At 41.7% G+C, this 19,664-nt stretch overlaps 1 protein-coding gene across 3 annotated transcripts in view; it reads right to left on the reverse strand.

Annotated features, from left to right (window-relative positions):
* Window positions 1-884: 884 nt before the first annotated feature.
* Window positions 885-19,664, reverse strand: part of MXRA7 (matrix remodeling associated 7) — a 31,996-nt gene continuing 13,216 nt past the window's right edge. The window contains exons 3-5 of one of the 3 annotated variants that reach the window (XM_075277406.1): window positions 10,333-10,429; window positions 8,715-8,779; window positions 885-4,151 (exon numbers count right to left, since the gene is read on the reverse strand). In XM_075277406.1, coding sequence (XP_075133507.1) covers window positions 8,746-8,779; window positions 10,333-10,429 — 131 coding nt within the window. In that variant the 3' untranslated portion in view covers window positions 885-4,151; window positions 8,715-8,745. The remainder of the gene's footprint in view (window positions 4,152-8,714; window positions 8,780-10,332; window positions 10,430-19,664) is intronic. The other 2 variants (XM_075277405.1, XM_075277403.1) reach the window with 2 other exon arrangements.

The raw sequence follows: 19,664 nt of genomic DNA on the forward strand, positions 1-19,664 counted from the left end.
TGGGTCTTTGAGGGCACAGGTGGCACATGGACATCATGCATGTACCATCCGGTCTGATCAGTCACGGATCCAGCTCATGCATACAGTCATGTGCATGAGGCCTTATCCGTCTGGACACTGGAAAACTGATCCAATAGAAAGGGTAGGTGACTGTGCCCTTGTCATTGAATGTCTTGTCACACCTTCAGCTTAGCTGAACTCTTCTTCTAAAGGGACAGGTAGAATGACAGTGTAATTTTTTTTTCTTTAATTGTGATTGGAATTAAAATGAGCAGCTAAAGATTATCTGTCACCAAGTACAAAATGCTAAACAAATTATTGATATTCCCCTGAACGATTTGATGTTTTTCTTTCTAAAATCCGTCCACCCGTTCAAAAGATACGGCCCCTGGAAGATGATGTATAATCTAGAACTGATTATACAAGTGGGCGGGAACCTTATGTTTATCTATGAAAGTTCCCACCCATATGGAGAATTAGAGATAGTTTACATTTAACCTTCCGAGGGCTGTAACTTTTGAACAGGTACACAGATTTCAAAAAGAAAATAACTAAATTGGTCAGGGGAAAGTCAAGAATCAAGTGATATACATATTACTTAGGACAAGAAAGCCCCTTTAAGCTGTACAGGGACAGAACTCATGAGTCCAGTGTATTCCCTAGCTAAACTCCGCCCTCTTGCCTGACTTACAACCTCCTATCAGTGTAGCAGCTACCACACTGATCAGTACTAGCTGCAGCGGACATGTCAATCAGGCAAGAGGGTGGAGATTGAGTTTAGCTCGGGAATACACTGGACTCAGGGTAGGTGTCAGACTGAATTTATCTCGTGTACGATATAGAGTTATTTTCAGATGACACTAAGAAACACAAACACACAAGAATAAGGCTTGCAAAATATTTTATTAGAAATGATAAGAAATGTTAAAGAAGAAACCTCGGAGCTGACTGCACAGCCTGGAATATCTCTTCGCCCCATATGAAGAGAAGCACATACTCCATTCATCTCATATAGTATAGATTATGTCTACCCCCCAGGCCTGCGTACTTCTATGAGCATAGGGCTGAAGCTGAGTGAGCAGAAACCCTACATAAAATCGCTGGAGGGGGATAAAAAGACAACTATATATAGATTTAATACCAAATATCAGGATATATACAGAAAAATCATCTTACACAGCAGTAGTGATATAAAGCACACAATACTATTGCTTAGGACAGTGAAACAGTGTTTAGTGCACAGTGATTCAAAGGGAGAAGGCATGCAGTGGGCAGTATATACATATATACTGTATATTGCCGCTTTAGAGGGGTTCTCTGGGGGTGGATAGATAATGTTAATTGAAGTAAGAAGACAAAGCGTTCAAGAGAGGTTGTACAAAATGACAACAATAACCTTTTCAAAAACAGTGCCATTTTGACTATAGGCTGTGTCTGGTATTGCATGACATTTCCATGAAAATTAGTGTGACTAACATGCAATACCAAACACAGCCTATGGACAAGATTAGCGCTGTTTATGGATATAAAACAGTCTCCATTTTCTAATCACATATAACCCCTTTACTAGACTTAAAGGGAGTCTGTCCAATGCCTAATAAACCAATAGGGAAGTCAAATTTATAAGGAAACATCTCTGCGGCCACTGATACAGTTAGAATTGCTGAGAAAATGAGCTTAAGATGCATATAGTGCCCAGTTACAGTCCCAACCAGAGCAAATACTCTAGCTCTTGTCCGTAAGCCCAATGTCTTCCCACTTGTGTTGATTGATGAAGCATGCGCCATACTCTCCTGTGCATGCATCGTACTCTCCTGCGCATGCACCACACTCTCCTGCCTTGGTGACTTACTGTGCAACCACTATCTAGTAGAGCAGGGGCAAAACAAATACATGCACTCGGAGATTTCCGCACCTTACACAATAGTGCAGCTATGAATCAACACCAAGGGGGGAGAATTGGACAAAGTTCACGGATGAGAGCCAGGGCACTTGCCGTGCTTGGAACCGCCCACTGGGCACTTGCCACAATTTCTGTATACAGTCAAAGTTTGTTCTAACTATCGACGGCCACATGTATTTTAGTCCTCCCCCAGAGCCACTATTGGTTTATTAGCCATAAAGCATCTGACGGAACACAAAATTTGCTCGTGTACCAAATGATTGGACAGGTATATGACAAGCTATGAAAGACTATGAAGAACCCCTTGAACATTTGCTGTGGATTACTTATTCGTCTCCCAATAAAACTATAGTTCTAGCCTCTGGGGAGTGTCGTGACACCAACGTCATGATATATATTACTCTATAAGGGAAAGGGAACAGGTCCAGTAGAACTGGAGATATTGCACTATGCTTACAATGTACACGTACCAGTCCTCATCCTCCTGACAGCATTGTGTTGTAGAAATCGTACAAAGTTTCGTGACCGTCCCGTTCTAGTTTAACCACCATGATATGCCTAAAACGTCACAACACTCTATTACAGCCAGTCTGGGCACATGTTATATACTCCATATTGCTTCCACTACATGTTGTATAGTTTCAGCTGTTCCTTCAAGTCTCCGTCTGACATCATTCCAAAGGTTTCTTGGTTGCTTTCCATCATCTTAAAGATGGCACCCAGTTGTTCCCTCTGTACCCTGGCAAGGAAAACACATGATGTATCTCAATCCAAGCATCGCATCCATGGGAGAAACTCCCAACTCAACCTGCAGAGCTTGCAATCTAACTTTGGCTGACTTCAAATCTATCATGGTTGGACAGGTAAGAAAGGAGGAGGCCAACATGGAGTCATGTATACGTAACTACAAAAAAAATTAAAGAATTTGACATAATTCTTGCAGAAAGCACATTATACACAGAAGAGGCGGCCATTTTAGCGCCAGCAATTTTTGGCTTCTCATGCTGGTGAGATTAGTTTTTAGGGAATGGATTGTGAAATACCTGCAGTTTAACCGGTCATGGTCACAGCTGTAAATATGGCGAATGTCATGAGCACGTGCTACAGGTATAATACTCTTATGCAAGGATACAAGTAATGGGGACATCCATGGGTGACTACAGTCAATGGGTGTTACTACTAGGATAGCATGGGATCCGAAAACTTCAGTGGGTGAAGTCTATGGATGAGGGAAGGGAGCATTACTTTATGTATTATTTCTATAATGTGACATCATGAGTTCATTGTATCTGCATGGTGACATCATTATGTTGTGACATCACAGCGTACATGCTGACCATTCAATGTCTATGGGACTATCAATGTTCTTGGACAGATGACTATGACTGTAATAAGATATATCAGTCACCTGCCCACCCTTCTCCACCGACTCTATCCCACCTCCCAAGTGCCCAAAACATGGATATGTTGGATCAGTGGTCTGAGGATCTCTTGGCCATCAATGACCTATTGTCCATGGGCAGTTTCCGATCAGATATGTACAAAGATCCCATAAGCAACATTCAGTGCAGTCATGCAGCATAGTACGGTGAAGAAGTTGTATAGAGCATGATTGAAAATATGGCGGAAAAGCATGTGTTAGGTGCTGAGGACACGTGGAAGCAGATGGTCACGGCCTTGTCATAGCGTATGCTCCTTAGAAACCCCAGCTAGCCCATCCAATTGTATCCAAGCATTGATATTGCAATCTGTTCAGTATTACGCCTTCTAGACAGGATCTTTTTGCATTAAGCTAAATGTATATGTCAAGATAAGGCATTGCTTGCATAGTTTTAAGACAGATATTGCACTCAAGAGTTTCCTTTAAAGCAGGGATAAGATCTAATCCCCTTTAAATGAGTTATGGATGCCAGGCGGTCTTCCAAATTCCCCTGAGCCGAGGCAACCCCTCTCCATACAGTGGTAGGGAATATTGCTATAAAAATCATAGAAAATGTGATGTCGCCATCCACAATGGTCATGTCGTACAGTCTTACAGGTGAGAAGCCTCTATCCCTTTCCAGTACAGGACTGTATGAGACCATGCATTGTGTTTGGCTATCCCAACTACATACGATTGGTTATAAAAATGATTAAGTTTCCATTTTTGTTTTTGGATTGCTGATATAATATTGTTGGATTGGGCAGATCTGAGCTTTTCTGTAAATCTCTTTAGCTGGACTGTAATAACTTCTTATCATCTTCGACTCTGTAGAGAAACAAAACAAGAGGGAATGACTAGATATACGTGACCATCATTGGAAATGCAAAGCCGTCTTCCAAATTACTAGACGTAAGGCCTCATGCACATGGTATATGAGCGTCCGCCATATGGTAGCCTAGTACATTGCCATAATATGGAAGTATTCTTCCCTAGAATATAATCTGCCCTATAAGGGAGAACAGCTCTAATATGGAGGATGTATTCAGGTTCCATTACTATGGGTGCCATATTATTAAGAGGTTGTATGGAGCTATGATATGGATGTATGCATGAGGCCTTAGGCTGACCCCTGATCCGAGATAACATTCCAGCATGTATTCATTGCATTGCCTTCCTGAAGCACATTCATGCAGAAAATCCCAGGAAATCATTCCATTTGGAAAGGAAACCTAAGCTTTCTTGATTTTCATTGGTCAATAGTTGGCGAAAATCACTGTTGGTGCCCATACTGGGCATCTATGACCAGCTATAAGGTGCCCATACGCCTTCAGTAGGTGTCAGATGAAGTATGACTGACAACTATGCCTCCTGACCCCCTATACACATACACACTTGGCTTGGCTGAGTGTTCAGGTGTCCCGAATGAAGAGACAGGAGTAAGTGGCCATCAGATACCTCTGCTGGTGGGTTATCTCCCCTGACAACAATAGGGATTGGGCAGTGAAATATAACATGTCTGATCCTTTGGGATTTCAGGAGTTGCCAAAAATCGGTGGGTTTGGGTAACTTTGCTTTAATGAGTATGGGTGTCTTTAGTTTCATACTTAATTTTAGATGGGACTTCCATATGGTTGAAAATTGTCCATAGAGGGTTAACTAGTTCTGGACCAACTGCTGACACTATATGACCGTATGTAATGTATGTTGAGTATATTTTCATTGATAAACTCATCCAACTTGGAAGTTGGAGACTGGAAATATAGGACTGTACTGTATATGTATTGCATTGCACGGTGTGTCAACTTCATTCTGCTACAAACTTGGCCCCACATAGGAAACCTGGCGTTTATAGGGGCGAGACTGGACCTGTGGGAACTACTGTAGTCTACATTCACATCTTTGTTCTTCCGATATATGCATGATCGATACAGTACATGGATGCCAAATTGTTAATGGCTTATTTTTGTCAATTAACACAAGTGACTGAACAAAACAGAAATCTAAATTAATATTTGGCATGACCCTTGCCCTTCGGAGAAGAATGAGCCCTGTAAGTAATGATATGGCTGCCATAAAGCCCTGATCTCAATACTATGCAGTCCGTCTGGCATGACATGAAGAGACAGATGGACTGGAGCAAGTCTACATCCACAGAAGATCTGGGCTTAGTTCTAGTGCCTATTATGTAGAGTTGTAAATTATATTATATCCATCAGGTATTTTATACATTCCTTCTAATATACAGATTTCTATGGTTATTTAGACAGTACAATGCAGTGCTCCGGTCACATCTTGTTTTCACTATGTTTGATGGCTGGTATGGCTGGATCTCCTTTGGGCATAGACAGTCTTTACCTAGGAGGGCCTAACTGCAACGTCACGTCCCATAGTGATGTGTCTATACTGTGAGCAATACTTTATTGTACTTTACTAGACCATGGTAGTTTTAAGAAAGGGTCTAATAATGGCTGAACGGTCCACAGGCCCCTATATATCATAGATAGATAGATAGTTAGATAGATGATAGATAGATAGATAGATAGATAGATAGATAGATAGATAGATAGATATAGATAGATACTGTATATACTCGAGTATAAGCCGACCCCCCTAATTTTACCACAAAAAACTGGGAAACTTATTGACTCGAGTATAAGCCGAGGGGGGAAATGGAGCAGCTACTAGAAAATTTAAAAAATTTAAATGGTCGGAGTTTTTGGGTGCAGTAGATGCTGGGGAAGGGGTGTTTTGGTTGTCTGTCTGCCCCTTCCCTGAGGACTGGTTTTTTTTCCCCCACTTGGAATTCAGCCTGGCTGAATATAGGGTATCTGCAGTGCTCCTATTAACCCCTTCCTGATGGAACAAGAGCACTGCAGATACCTTATATTCAGTAGACTGGGCACTTTCAGACACAGGGATACCTAATGTGTATGTGTTTTACAGTAATTTTCTACTTTTGTGTGAAAGTGAGAGTGATTTAGAACTTTTTTTTTTTTTTTTTATGCACTATTTTATGGGAGATTCTATACATTAATATTGTGGCTGGTCATAGACCCCATCCCCCCCCCTTAAAAAAATAAATAAATACATAAAAAAAATAATTTTTTTTGCTGACTCGAGTATAAGCCGAGGGGGGCTTTTTCAGCACAAAAACTGTGCTGAAAAATTCGGCTTATACTCGAGTATATACGATAGATAGATAGATAGATAGATAGATAGATAGGAGATAGATAGATAGGAGATAGAGATAGATAGATAGATAGATAGATAGATAGATAGATAGATAGATAGATAGATAGATAGATAGATAGATAGATAGATAGATAGATAGATAGATAGATAGATACCTGAAGGAGTCTTTTTGCCTAGGTCAGCAAGTTTCAACATGCCTTTTGTCACCTTATAGGAAGGTATAGTCTACAAGACTTTCCTATGCTGAGAGGTACATGCCATGAAACATATACTTTATCACCATAGGAGTCAGTGGAAGGCGACGTATGTCACTGTATGCCTACCTAGCGGGTTATGTCAAAGGCTTTGATCTCGGTTATAAGATAGAAGTGTTCAAAAAAACTAAATGACAGTCTAAATAGTCCCCATTTTGCATTATGGAGCCCAGTTAAAGTAATACAAACTCCTAGTGAACAAATAGCTATGGTCACCTACAGATACATTGGCTTTAACCCACCCTAATCTGGCCCCAGCACGTGTAGAATATATATGGCGGTTACTGTATTGTACTGGTGACTAGCAAACATTTCTATAAATTTCAGCCTAGCTTTTTGGGGTTTGCCGCCACTCATGAATCATTACTACATTCTGGGGTCTCTCCAGACCACAGACTATAATAATTGGAGAACCTCGTAAGGTGTGGGAGAATAAACAGCTCATAGACACCCTTCAGCGCCCGATATCTTCCGGCATGTTCTGGCCTCCTAGGTGATGTCAACAACCCCAGGGGACCGATGAAGCCTGAGATGAGGCCTCAGCAGGGGGTGGTCATGTGTGTTGTGTCAATGACCACTGCCTCAATGCATCATGTCGTAGATCTGCCCCAATTACAGGCCTTACTGGTCCCCGGGGGCTATTGACATCACCCAGGCGGATGAAGGTGTCAAGACGACACAGACCAAATATTCACGAGACAAATCTAAGAAGGTTCACCCATCACTAGGATTAACCCATGAGAAAGAAACCCTCGATGCCAAGTCATTTTTTAATAGAGGCCTTGTTATATTAGGGAGCTGACCAGAGGATTCCCTGGTGTGGTGGCCCAACCCTAATAGACAACTACTATGACGTGCCATAGGTGGTTTTATAAACTCTAAACATGGTGTTTGTCCGTCACTGACCCATAAACCCCCAGCAAAACATGTCAGGGTCACAGCAATATTATAATGGGGACTGGTCTCTATACAGTTACATAGTGGTATGTTATGTAATGACGCTATAGTGTCTAATGCAGAGAACACTAAGTAAATGTGCTTTATTATAAGTCCAATGTAAAAAGGCATTGTTTGTGTGTATATATATATATATATATATATATATATATATATATATTACTGTTTACCCCTAAGGCATGTGCCCCTATAGCTTTAACCTATGCCTAAGCCAAGTGATGCCAAATAACTATCCCTTCCTTCAGGCAAGCTATAAATACCCCCCTCCCCCGTATATTATATAGGATCACACCACCAAGCAATAGTGTGATCTGTGACATGTCGATCTCTTCTTCATGCATTAGTTTCCACAGTGCATGATGGGGAATGGCCTGATGGTGATTTACCCTTTGCATATCATCAATTTACATAAAATTAATTGTAATAATTGATAATCAGTGACTCACTACGATACCTCGGTCATTAGGGTGGGTTGCATGGGTATTTGGCACTGAAGTGGTAAAGGTTCTCTTTATTTCAAGATCAGTTTTGCAGTAAGGTGTAGTGATGCATTGTAAACACTTGAGGGCGACAACGCTTCACTTGTCCTGCTGTAGGTGTTATGCTCTAAACACTGTATATTACATAGCTGCCTATATTAGTCTGCAACGCCCGAGGTTGGCAGATTTTGCATCAGACATGGCTATTATAAGTCCATTCATTGAATACGGGATCAAGTCTGCTGAAGGTATCTACAGCGGAGCAGAAATTATTATAAGCCAGTCGTTACGGGATTGATAGTAATTTACTCTGAATCTTACTGAAGGGCAGATACAGAAAGCGTCGCTGCAGGTATTAGGAAGTGGGAACCTTTATCACTTCCAATGCTGGAGGTAAAGTAGTGATGGGCATCAATGGAGGGTGAGGGGATACAGGGTTATGTAACAGACACGTTAATGAGTTTTACTGGGATCTAAGTACTAACACATGGGTTGTAGCGTCTTACCACATGTAACAGTGCGTGGGCACTTTACGTGTTACAGGGATGTGAGATCTGAGGTCAACTCAATCCTGAAAGGCAAATGCATGATGCTTACCACAAAGCAGCGCATCTAATGGGGTGCACATATTACACATCACAAGCATGGAAGATCACTAATGTACCTAGCACAATACTATGGAGGAAGCGGTCACTTTATTGAGAGGATTACCCCCAGGATATGCTGTTGAGCTGGGGTGCACCTCTCCATGTCCCCCATAGCAGTCTCATGGGGTCACCTGTGTTTACTGCAGTCAGTCAGTTCTGAAGGAATCGCAGATATCGCCATGAATTGGGTCGGCTGAAAGGGGTATTCCCAAGAAGCAAGTTATTCTGTAGCCATAGGATAAGAGATGCAGATCAGTAGGAGTCCCACCGCTAAAACCACCACTGATCAGAACAAGGGACTTCTGTACCCAGTTCTGAATGGAGTGGTGATCGGAGATGACTCTTATTGAGCTGAATGGAGCAGTTTGCATGTTGTCCAACGTCTCCATTCAGAACGGGAAAAGAGAGTCCCTCACTCGCCTTATCAGTGGGGTCAGGATGGTCGTACCCCAAATGAACTCCAAGTTATCCCCTATCCTATGGATAAGGAAAGGCTTGCTTTGTGAGATACCCTCTAAGCAGGAATTCTATGTGCCCATATAAAATCAATATACTACAAACTCCAGCATACTCCGGTTAAAGTATAAAATCACTTCACCTTTATTGCTTCATCTTTAAAATAGTTCAATGCACATGAAGTACTTGTCGTGGTAGACTTAGCGCATCACAGGTGGAACTATGGCCTACGCGTTTCGGATTACTCCTATTACACTCATATGCCATGATGAAGGAGTAATCCGAAACGCGTAGGCCATAGTTCCACCTGTGATGCGCTAAGTCTACCACGACAAGTACTTCATGTGCATTGAACTATTTTAAAGATGAAGCAATAAAGGTGAAGTGATTTTATACTTTAACCGGAGTATGCTGGAGTTTGTAGTATACTGGTTTCCATTGCCGATGTGAGTCCGTCGGCTTCCTTGCATTCCGGATTATGAATTTTGGAGAGACAAGTGGGTGAGCTGGACATTGAGCTATATAAAATCAATAGTGTTCAGTGGGTACCATATTACGCATGCACATAACAGGACTAGTAATACATCCATATGCATGGATCTTATCCGCCATAGGATGGATTTGTCACTATTCTGTGTGTTTAATATATGTAAATAAGTTACATTTCTACATAGGTGAAATAATGATTTTACTCCTTGAAATATAATGTACAGCTTTAGCCAGGCCTGGGTATAGCACTTGTACCACTCGGCATAGACATTTACTGCATGGCTTACTGACGTCAATTATTCAACAACCGCTGAATTCAGGGCAGGTGGGTGGAAGTGTAAAACTGCATCTCCATCAGTGCTCAAGTCGATTGCAAGCTCTTGTGCAGGGTCACCAGTATAGCAACAACCCACCCTTATTTATATGCATGTAGCTGGAGGTTTATCTGTACGGGGCCATATACCCGGGATGCGTCCCATAAACTGGAGCGAGTACATGACATGCAAGGGGGTCTGGGCATGAATGGACTTACCTCTGCTCCTCCTCCAGCTCCTCCTTGGTCAGCATCTTCTCATAATCACTACCTCGCAGTTTTCCTGGAAAGTATTTAAAGGAGAATGTCTCATCGTCTGAAAATAGAAAGACAAAAGAGGAGTGACATCAGACTTCCCAAAAATATCTCAGTCATTTTATACCAGATGAGAGGAGCAGGTGCTTTGTAGAAGAGACAGCAACGAACAAGTGGTGTCCAACACAAGTATCACAATTACATAGTTGTGACACTGGATTAAAACCTTAAGTCAAGTAGATCGTCTGTAGCAATAGGAAAAAAATGTCATCTGCCAAGGGATCCGAGATAGGTCATGACCACTGATGGAAGTTCAGTACACACCAGAGTGGTTTCCTTTACAGATTTAGAGACTAACACAAGAGAGCGGTAGCACTACATGTGCACAGTGTGGCGGCACTATAACTTAATACTATATTCGCATAGTGATTGTCTTATGTGACTCACTATCATCTACCATAATTTGTACTAAAAACAACTAATATGCCATGCACCACATTTATCAAGTGTTTTAGGCACAGTTACAACTTGTACAACAAGTTGGGTTTTATGGAGTGAGTTGCCCAATTTGTGATGCAAAGGTATACCAAAATTTGGGCATTTTTTTTCCTGGCATAAAGTAAGCCAACTAATAGGAGGTGTAAAGTTAGACTGGACAGTCTAAGAGTACAATAGATTTATGAACCACTATCAGACACTGATATATCTGGTACCATTTTACGACCGTCTAATCCATGTCTGCACATACGTTACGAGATGAATATGGACGCAGCTCTGTTTTGTATGACACTGCTGGACTACAGCAAGCAAGAGACAGATCTGTGTAATATGCTGATGTAAATGATGAACATGCCGAGGTCAAACCCGGAGGGTACGGAATTGATTTCTAGAGCGTAACCAGAGACTTATCAGAGTCCAAGTTGTAGTCAAATCCAGGAAGTCACAGATACAACAAAATCAGAACCAGAGGGGTAACCCAGGAGGGCAAACTAAATCTCAATAACCAGGAAGAGTTAAAGGGAGTACACACAGAAAAACAAGGAGCCCAGCTGCAGAAAGTCTCAGACAAATAACTAGAGCCCTAGTCTGAGCCAAGATTGGACGGTGAAGCCAAGCTTCAATTGGGTCTACATCTTAAGGTTCTGTCAAACCCCGGTAAAGTTTGACTAGTGGACATGGCAACCTTAAATTGACAGCTGCAAGGAGGAGAAACAGGAACAGAGACACAGATTCATAACACGATCTGTACTTAGTGCTCCAAGAAGTTTGGAACAACCTCCCTGCCAGGATCCTTCAAAAACAGTCTCCAAGTGTACCGAGAAGAACTGATGGAAGGCAAAGGGGAAAATGCCACCGAAAAGTTTGATGGGATTTACATTTCTCTTTTGTTCATTCACTTAATTTTCTTAATTGACATAAATAAACTAATAACTCATTAAGGCGTTCTATGTCACTTTTCTATCCTTCACATGCCTCTTCTTTTTGATGTCTAAGTTAATACTCAGTGGTTTTACATTGGTCTTTGATTTTACGTCTCAGAGGATATAACACATGATATTCCATCCCATTCTGCCTTGTGATTTCTAGAATAATTTCACAATCCTCCTAGTCTATCAGCTGCTGAATACACAAGTAGTCAGGAATCACTAGCCGCGACAAACCCAGTACTTTCCAGAAGATTGTCAGTATCCAGCAGTTAGTGCTCCTTGGATGGTACTTCTGTTAGGACCGCCATGTCAGGATGAAGGGGGCAGTTACTGCTGCAGTTTTTTTCACAATCCCACCATTGGATGGAGCTAGGCTGTAGTTCCCTGTGTAGCAGGTGAACAGGAACTGCAATGTGCTGAGACACTACCAAACTGGCTTCTGAGAATTTGTTATAGACGGGGGTACCAGAAGTTGACCAAGATGGAATACAGTCACTTCATAAAAAGTTATCACAACATAGATATACTGTGGATGTGATAGAAATGTTTCTGGGACGGCCATCAATGTGGAGAAGAGGGGTCTGGTATGCCCAGTCCTACCTGGTCACTGAAATCGGGCAGAGAATGAATGTCTGTGCGTGGCTCTCAGTGACGTGAGACCCATGGCTATCAGACATTTATAGTATGGCCTTGCATGACTATGTTGCAAATAACCCCAAGTGGAGAACAACTCCCATCCCATGTAAGAGACTGTGACAGCATTGGGCAGTACTGTCAGTGACCGACTGCTTCACCCCAAGTGTGAGAAGGAGCGCTATCAGAGATCCTTCCTCGCAACCATGGTCAGGCTGTATAATCAACATCAGAGCAAGCGAAGATCACTCCGCACAAAGAACTAAATGATCCTGAAGTCTTTCCTTTCTTCTTAGTTGCTATGACTCCTAGTATCTGGTTCTATCTACTATGAGCTTGTATGTGTTCTTTTCTTGTAATATGTTACTGTATTATCTATGCTGCTTTAACACACTGAATGTCCCCATGGTGGAACTAAAGGATTATCTTATCTTAAGGCAGAAATACCTATTATTAAGTTTTATATAAAAATGTAACAAATGACAGGGAACAAAACAGAATCACATGAATAAAAGGACGATAGCATGGGATGTTCCCAAGTTTTGATTTTAAGTTTCTTTTAAGACTCATGAAATGACTCAGAAATGACTTTCATATTTCCATAGTGGGATTGAACAACAGTAGAGGAAACAAGTAATCTTTTTTTAAAGAGGATTTGTAGCCCAGAAGTGGAAATTGAAGGCGGGCAGGGAAAGGGATAAAATAAGAAAAAAAGCCATTATCACCTGTTTTAAGCCCTGAAGTCCCAGCTACAGCTCCCCATTCCTCGGTCTTCCATTCTGGTGCGCCAGCAATGACATGTCTCATCCCCAACATGGCCATTGCCGCCAATCACTTCCACAGTGTAGGTGGCTGGATTTGTCACTGCTGTAGAGGAACCAGCACCTCGGTAGTGACGACATACCCAACCACCAATGTGGCCACGCAGAGAGATCAGATAGGTCATTGCTGGTGTACCAGAACAGAAGACCAGTGCTTCGACTGGAACAACATGTCAGGAGAGTTTGGCTTCTTTTCTTGCTCGAAACCTTTCCCAGTCCGCTGTTAAATTTTTACTTGTAGGCCAGAAAGTCCATAATGAAGTCACATGGGATCCTGGGTACTGAAATAACCATCTATATTGTTATTCTATGTCCTATACTAAGTGGTGAACCTATTTGGTCACAAACCTTGTGGACTGGAATGACTAGTAATTTTCGTGATCTTGATAAGAAAGGCTAGTGAACCCATGATTTTAGGAGAGGGGTGGCTTAAATGTTAAAAAGGACATTTTATGTCCTCTACAATAGGACATGTACATACCAGTGAGGAATGGCACTGAGCTGTGTGGTCGGCCCCTCTGACAGTGTAGTGATATTGGTACTCAAAACTAACGGCACCAATATCTCTGGAACTGGGGCAGATACCAACAAAATTGAAAGTGTGCTGAATGTAACGGTATATAACATGTCCTTGAGGATATTTTAGGTCCACTTTAAATTACTTTCCCATTACATACTGGTTGATGTTACGCCTTTGGTTCCCGGATAGATTTGTGTAAAGCTGCCGGATGTAAATTTCCAGTAACGTCACCCGCGTGTATAAATCGGCCCACCAGGGATTCACACTATTAATAAGCGTTAGAAAACCTGGGGATGGCCATATACAGCCCGTAGTAGGTGGCTAATGAACAATCACACCCAACATCCTTGGGGAGCGGCCTATGGTATTGATTGTAGCTGACCGGATTTCCATTATTCCACCAGATCCCCATAGATTGTAAGTAGTAACGTAGCACCATTACTCAGGATAATGACTTATGATATTATTAGTAATCCGCGTTACCCATTCACTTAACTTTTCCTAGTTTTTGCCCACAATTCCTTGCAGTACAACACTTCTATAGCTGGGAGAGGTCTATAGATAAGCAGTGCTCACCCTATAGCATAACCACTGGTTCAGAAAGGGAGGGGGGATGTAAAACATACTTGGGATGGACGGTATATCAACATAAATGCTGCCTCCTATAGTCAAGGAATGGTACTGTATGAGGCACTTTGTCTTTGGATGGTGCTTCACCCCAGTGTATACTTTAAGGGGTTGCCTGGTCATTGGCAGATGGGCTCATACAACATGATCATGAACTGTGTGCCAAGAACCTCAAAGCATTGCACCAACAGCCAATACATTGGATATATAAGTCCTCTACAACAACTGACAGACAGATAAAGTTGAATAAACTTTTTAAAAACCCTACAAAAACCCTTAAGTTTTTAACCTCCCCCTTGCATCCCAAACCCAGAAAAGTTTTAGGGATATTAAAGAAGTAACAATAAAAGCTACAGATCACCCGGAAAAAAAACCCCCAAAAAACAAAACCCTCCTACCTCTTGATCTGTGAGAGAAAGGAAGCTATAAAGTATCAAAATATAATGAAACAAAGTAAAAAAAATTGTTAACAAATGAAAAAATTTGTTAATTTTCCATTTAAAAAAAAAAAAAAAAAAAAAAAAATCAATGCATATGCGTCATGAAGGAGTTAAAGCAGTGTGCTGCTGCATCTCGTCCTTGGGAAATATGGCCGTCTGCGGTTAAAATATTGCGAGCCAATATAAGTGTGTAAAAGGCTACATGGCCAACTGGGCAGAAAAATCTCCAGCTAAAAACTCTTCCTTTTAAGAGTATGTTCATACCTTGTATTAATCCAAGGAGGATGTGGGATTTCAAATGTCCGATCCTTTGCTCATTTAGACCTTTGTGCAGTTTGTTTTTTTTTCACTGTAGCAACAAAAATCCTGTAAAATTTTATTGCAGAAATCTTATTCAAGGTCAGATGTTTCGGTATGTTGTGAATGCAACCAATTTGGTCTTGGCTAGACATACCTTATGCGATATGAGGGCGACGTAAGCCCTGAGACCCTTAGTGGTCCCTGACGTCATACAGTAGCGCTGAAGAGAACAGGAAGCTGCGCCGGAGTCCGAGGAAGATGAGTAACATTGTTTTTTATGTAAGATCACCTCTCCTGATGCTCCGCTTATTGCACACTGGGGTCCGAAGAGACCCCAGAACACAGTAATACTTTTGGACAAGTTTGGTCTGAAGGGCGCTCCCTCGGGGACTCGTGCTGCCATGCCAGGAAAATATGCCCCCCATGCTACCTGCTGACCCCTGCCCAAGACTTTCAATTTGTTATCCCCAGTCACATGCCACTTAATATATACAGGCGGACATACCGTATAATTTCACAATTCTCAGCAATAAATTTTATCTATAGCCGTTTATATGCCAACCTGTCACCGGCTTTCAGTAATATATCGCTAGCAGAATTTTAAGAATTCTGCATAGTTATGTGTCATCAGCAAAAAACTGACTTTATATGCATTAATACAGTTATTAAGAAGAACTGGGCCGAACACAATGTCTGGTGGTAATCCATTCTTAGCCTATTTTAAGTCTGTACCATTTACCACTACTCCTTACTACACTCTCCATACACATGCACACTTGGATTGGGATGACCTACATGTGTTCTGAATGGGGAGCAGGAAAGAAACTGAACCCTTCTCTATCAATAGATATTAGATGGTTGGCCGTTTTTGCCGACGCCTGTCTAATATGTATGCCCGCTTTTAAGGCTAAGTGCACACGGAGTTTTTTGGATCGGAACCAGAGGCGGAAGCTGCCTCAGGTTCCGATCCATAAAACGTGTTGCGGAACTGAAAGTCGGTGCACGGCAGCGGCTTACAGCCACGCACCCTCCTCCGGATCAGGCTCAATGAATGGGCCTAATCCGGAGGAGGGATTTCTTCAGGCCAAGTCGTGAGGCAACTTGGCCTGAAGAATGGACACATCCGTTCTTTTTTCCGGGAGCCTCCTAAGCGGCTCTCATTGATTTCAATGGGAGCCATCTTTTTGGTCCAGGTTTTGATGCGTTTACAGATGACCAAAAAACTCTGTGTGAACTAAGCCTAAGTCTTCTGCTATTAGTCACGTCCAAGAAAATGTAGCATTATGGATCAGACTCCTATCTAGCTTTTCTTCAGTTGAGACAAAGATTTCTATATTTTATTTACCGTATATACTCGAGTATAAGCCGACCCGAATATAAGCCGAGGCCCCTAATTTTACCACAAAAATTGGGAAAACGTATTGACTCGATTATAAGCCTAGGGGGGAAATGCAGCAGCTACTGGAAAATTTCAAAAATTAAAATGGTCGGAGATTTTGGGTGTAGTAGTTGCTGGGGAAGGGGAGGGGGTGTTTTGGTTGTCTGTCTGCCCCTTCCCTGAGCTTGAGGACTGTTTTTTTTTTTTTTTTCCCCACTTGGAATTCAGCCTGGCTGAATATAGGGGATCTGCAGTGCTCCTATTAACCCCTTCCCGACGGAATAGGAGCACTGCAGATCCCCTATATTCAGTAGACCGGGCACTGTCAGACACAGGGATACATGATGTGTATGTGTTTCACAGTCATTTTCTACTTTTATATGTATTCTAGGGAAAGGAGGGATTTAGAATTTTTCTTTACTTTATTTTTTTTGTTAGATATATTTTTTTAAAACTTCTTTTTTCACTATTTTATGGGAGATTCTATACATTACTATTGTGGCTAATCATAGACCCCCCTCCCAAAAAAAAAAAAAAAGAAAAATTTTTTTTTGCTTGACTCGAGTATAAGCCGAGGGGGCTTTTTCAGCACAAAAACTGTGCTGAAAAATTCGGCTTATACTCGAGTATATATACGGTAAATTATTAAATCCTGCAATTTTCACCATGACCATTAATCCTAATAATAACGCCTTTTAGACCCATCATTGTATCCACTAGAGGCACCCAGAAATCGCTCCAAACACTGCTAAAGGTATATGGGTGCCCTTATTAACCCATTAATAACACTAACAGACCTTTTAAAAAAAAAAAAAAAAAAAAAAACATTTTGCCTGGAAAACCCCTTTAAGGAAGCATAGCAGCCCTTGTGACCCACTTACCTGGGCAGCCCCAGATGAGAGGTGATAGCCCAGCTACCAGCCTGCACTTAGGTTCCCTCTTCCTATTGGATAGAGGAGTTCTGACTTGGCTTTACGTCCATATTATGCCACTACGTTTCAGAAAAACCATTTATTCCTCTATCCAAAGGCACCGTAGAGAAATTTCCCATTTTCACCATGCAGGACTTATTTGCATGTTCCTTTCCCAAATTCTGCCTGGTAATTTATTTTGGAGCTGCCGGATGGACAAACATCCCATTGTTTGGATCAGAAGCATTCTATTTATGGGGTCACTGGTTTTCGGCAGACACCTACGCCATGTAATACACAAAGCTTCTTCTGAGCGCTCTCATTAGTGTCTGCTTGTTAGTAAACAGGACTGGCAATGCCCACGATGAAAAACATGCCAAAGAAGCTGTGGGCGTCTCCGTAACAGAAACACAAGACTGTCTCTCTACGTCGCACTTAATAAACTTACATCTGATTATCTAATCCACTTTGCTCAGATACGGCAGACATGAGGCCACAGACCTACGTCCAGACATAGGATTTGAGAAATGACAACAGTTCAGGGATTGCTTATCTGAGCACTGCGGTTGGCGGTAGATTATTCTGGCTGCAAAACGGCAGAATAAATACAGGGTGTTCCCCATGTCTGGCCTTAAAGGGATAGTCCAGCCATAAAAGCCTAATGACAGGCTAGGTTGTAATTTCTGACCGGTTAGGGTTCATTGAATACGTGCACTAGGGCATTTTGCATACTAGTTTGAACATAGGTGGAAGTCAGGGGGCCAGTTGGGGGTGGGGGGTAAGACATGCCTTTGCATGTCAAATGTTTGCTTTGGGACCCCGCCATTCCTAGTTACGCCACTGCCATAGATTTGGAACTTAGGCAAATTACTCTATTAAACAGTTTGCCCTATTAACTTGCACCCATCACCTCCTCTGGAATATAGGGGCAATTGTAGGGGCAATATGCAGCGCTACATTTTCAGATTTAGAACATCAGAAAGAGATAAAAAAAAATAAAAAAAAAAAATAAAATATATATATATCTATCCCAGCACATCTTTCCTTGGATCCCTCCCTTGCTTTGATCATATTTTAGCCCACATTTAAACTGAAAAATATATAAAGAAATCTTTTTCTGCCTCCCATGAAATCAATCATGTTCCCTATAAGGCAACTGGCTGCAGCAGGAGCCTCCCCCCTCTACACAGTCTGAAATAGAGAAGGAAGATCATTACACCAACAACTCCACTCTCTGCTAAGCCCTGCCCATTTCAGACAAGTCTTTACCAAAATATCTAGCAGATGGGAAGATTAACCCTGCTCTACAGGATTTATATAAAGTAGTATCAGAAATAGGCTGAAAATGCTGCCAAAAACATAGAGGGCAAGATTCTCCTTGGCCCCTGATCAGACACACAAACGGGAACTGTCCTTGCATGGAAAGAGGACTGTTGTCAACCCATACAGTTATGGTATTGGTTAGATATTATTGAAAGGAAATTCCTAGACTGGGTCACATCTATCATGTGCAATACCTTTGATGGCCACAAGGACAAATCTTGTGCACTGTATGGTCAGTTCAGCAATATGTAGCCTAAAAAGGCTGGGCGTAAAAATACAGCAGAAAATGTTTTTCAGTCTGGTGCAGGGAGACATCCGGCATTACAACCGATGCACCAGATACTAGGAATGATCCCACAGAAAACAATGGGATTAGTTTTGGCATGAGTTCCCCTCTGGTATTTCTGAATCACGCTGGAGGGAGACAGTCACATCGCTGGACGCATGCGAGTATGTGAACACATCCTTAGATATAAAGAAATTATTAAATTTATTTCTTCGTGAAATATTCTTACTATTTCTCTGAACCTATAAAGGGCAGCATGGTGGGTAAGTGGTGAGCACTGTTGCCTTAGAGCTCACTGGGGTCCTGGGTTTGAATCCAGTCAAGGATAACACTTACATGTGTTTTGGTTGCTTCTTCTAAAAACACACTGATGTTTTATAGAAGCACTCCAGTAAAAATAAAATGTCCATCCTATGTGAAAATGAGCCTTTGTATAGTATAATGTTACTGAATAACTTATTGCTAATAATATTTATTGTGCAGTTATGTGCTCCCCTCTGGAGCACCGACTTCTTCTCTGATCCTCTGATGCACACAGTGTTTCTTGCATGTACAAAAGGTACTGATTTCCATAGACCTACATGTGAATATGGCCCCCTGTTCATATAGTAAACACGGGTCTAGATTTAT

The sequence above is a fragment of the Leptodactylus fuscus genome, chromosome 6 (assembly GCF_031893055.1).
Source record: "Leptodactylus fuscus isolate aLepFus1 chromosome 6, aLepFus1.hap2, whole genome shotgun sequence".
In the NCBI taxonomy this organism is placed as follows: Eukaryota; Metazoa; Chordata; class Amphibia; order Anura; family Leptodactylidae; genus Leptodactylus; species Leptodactylus fuscus.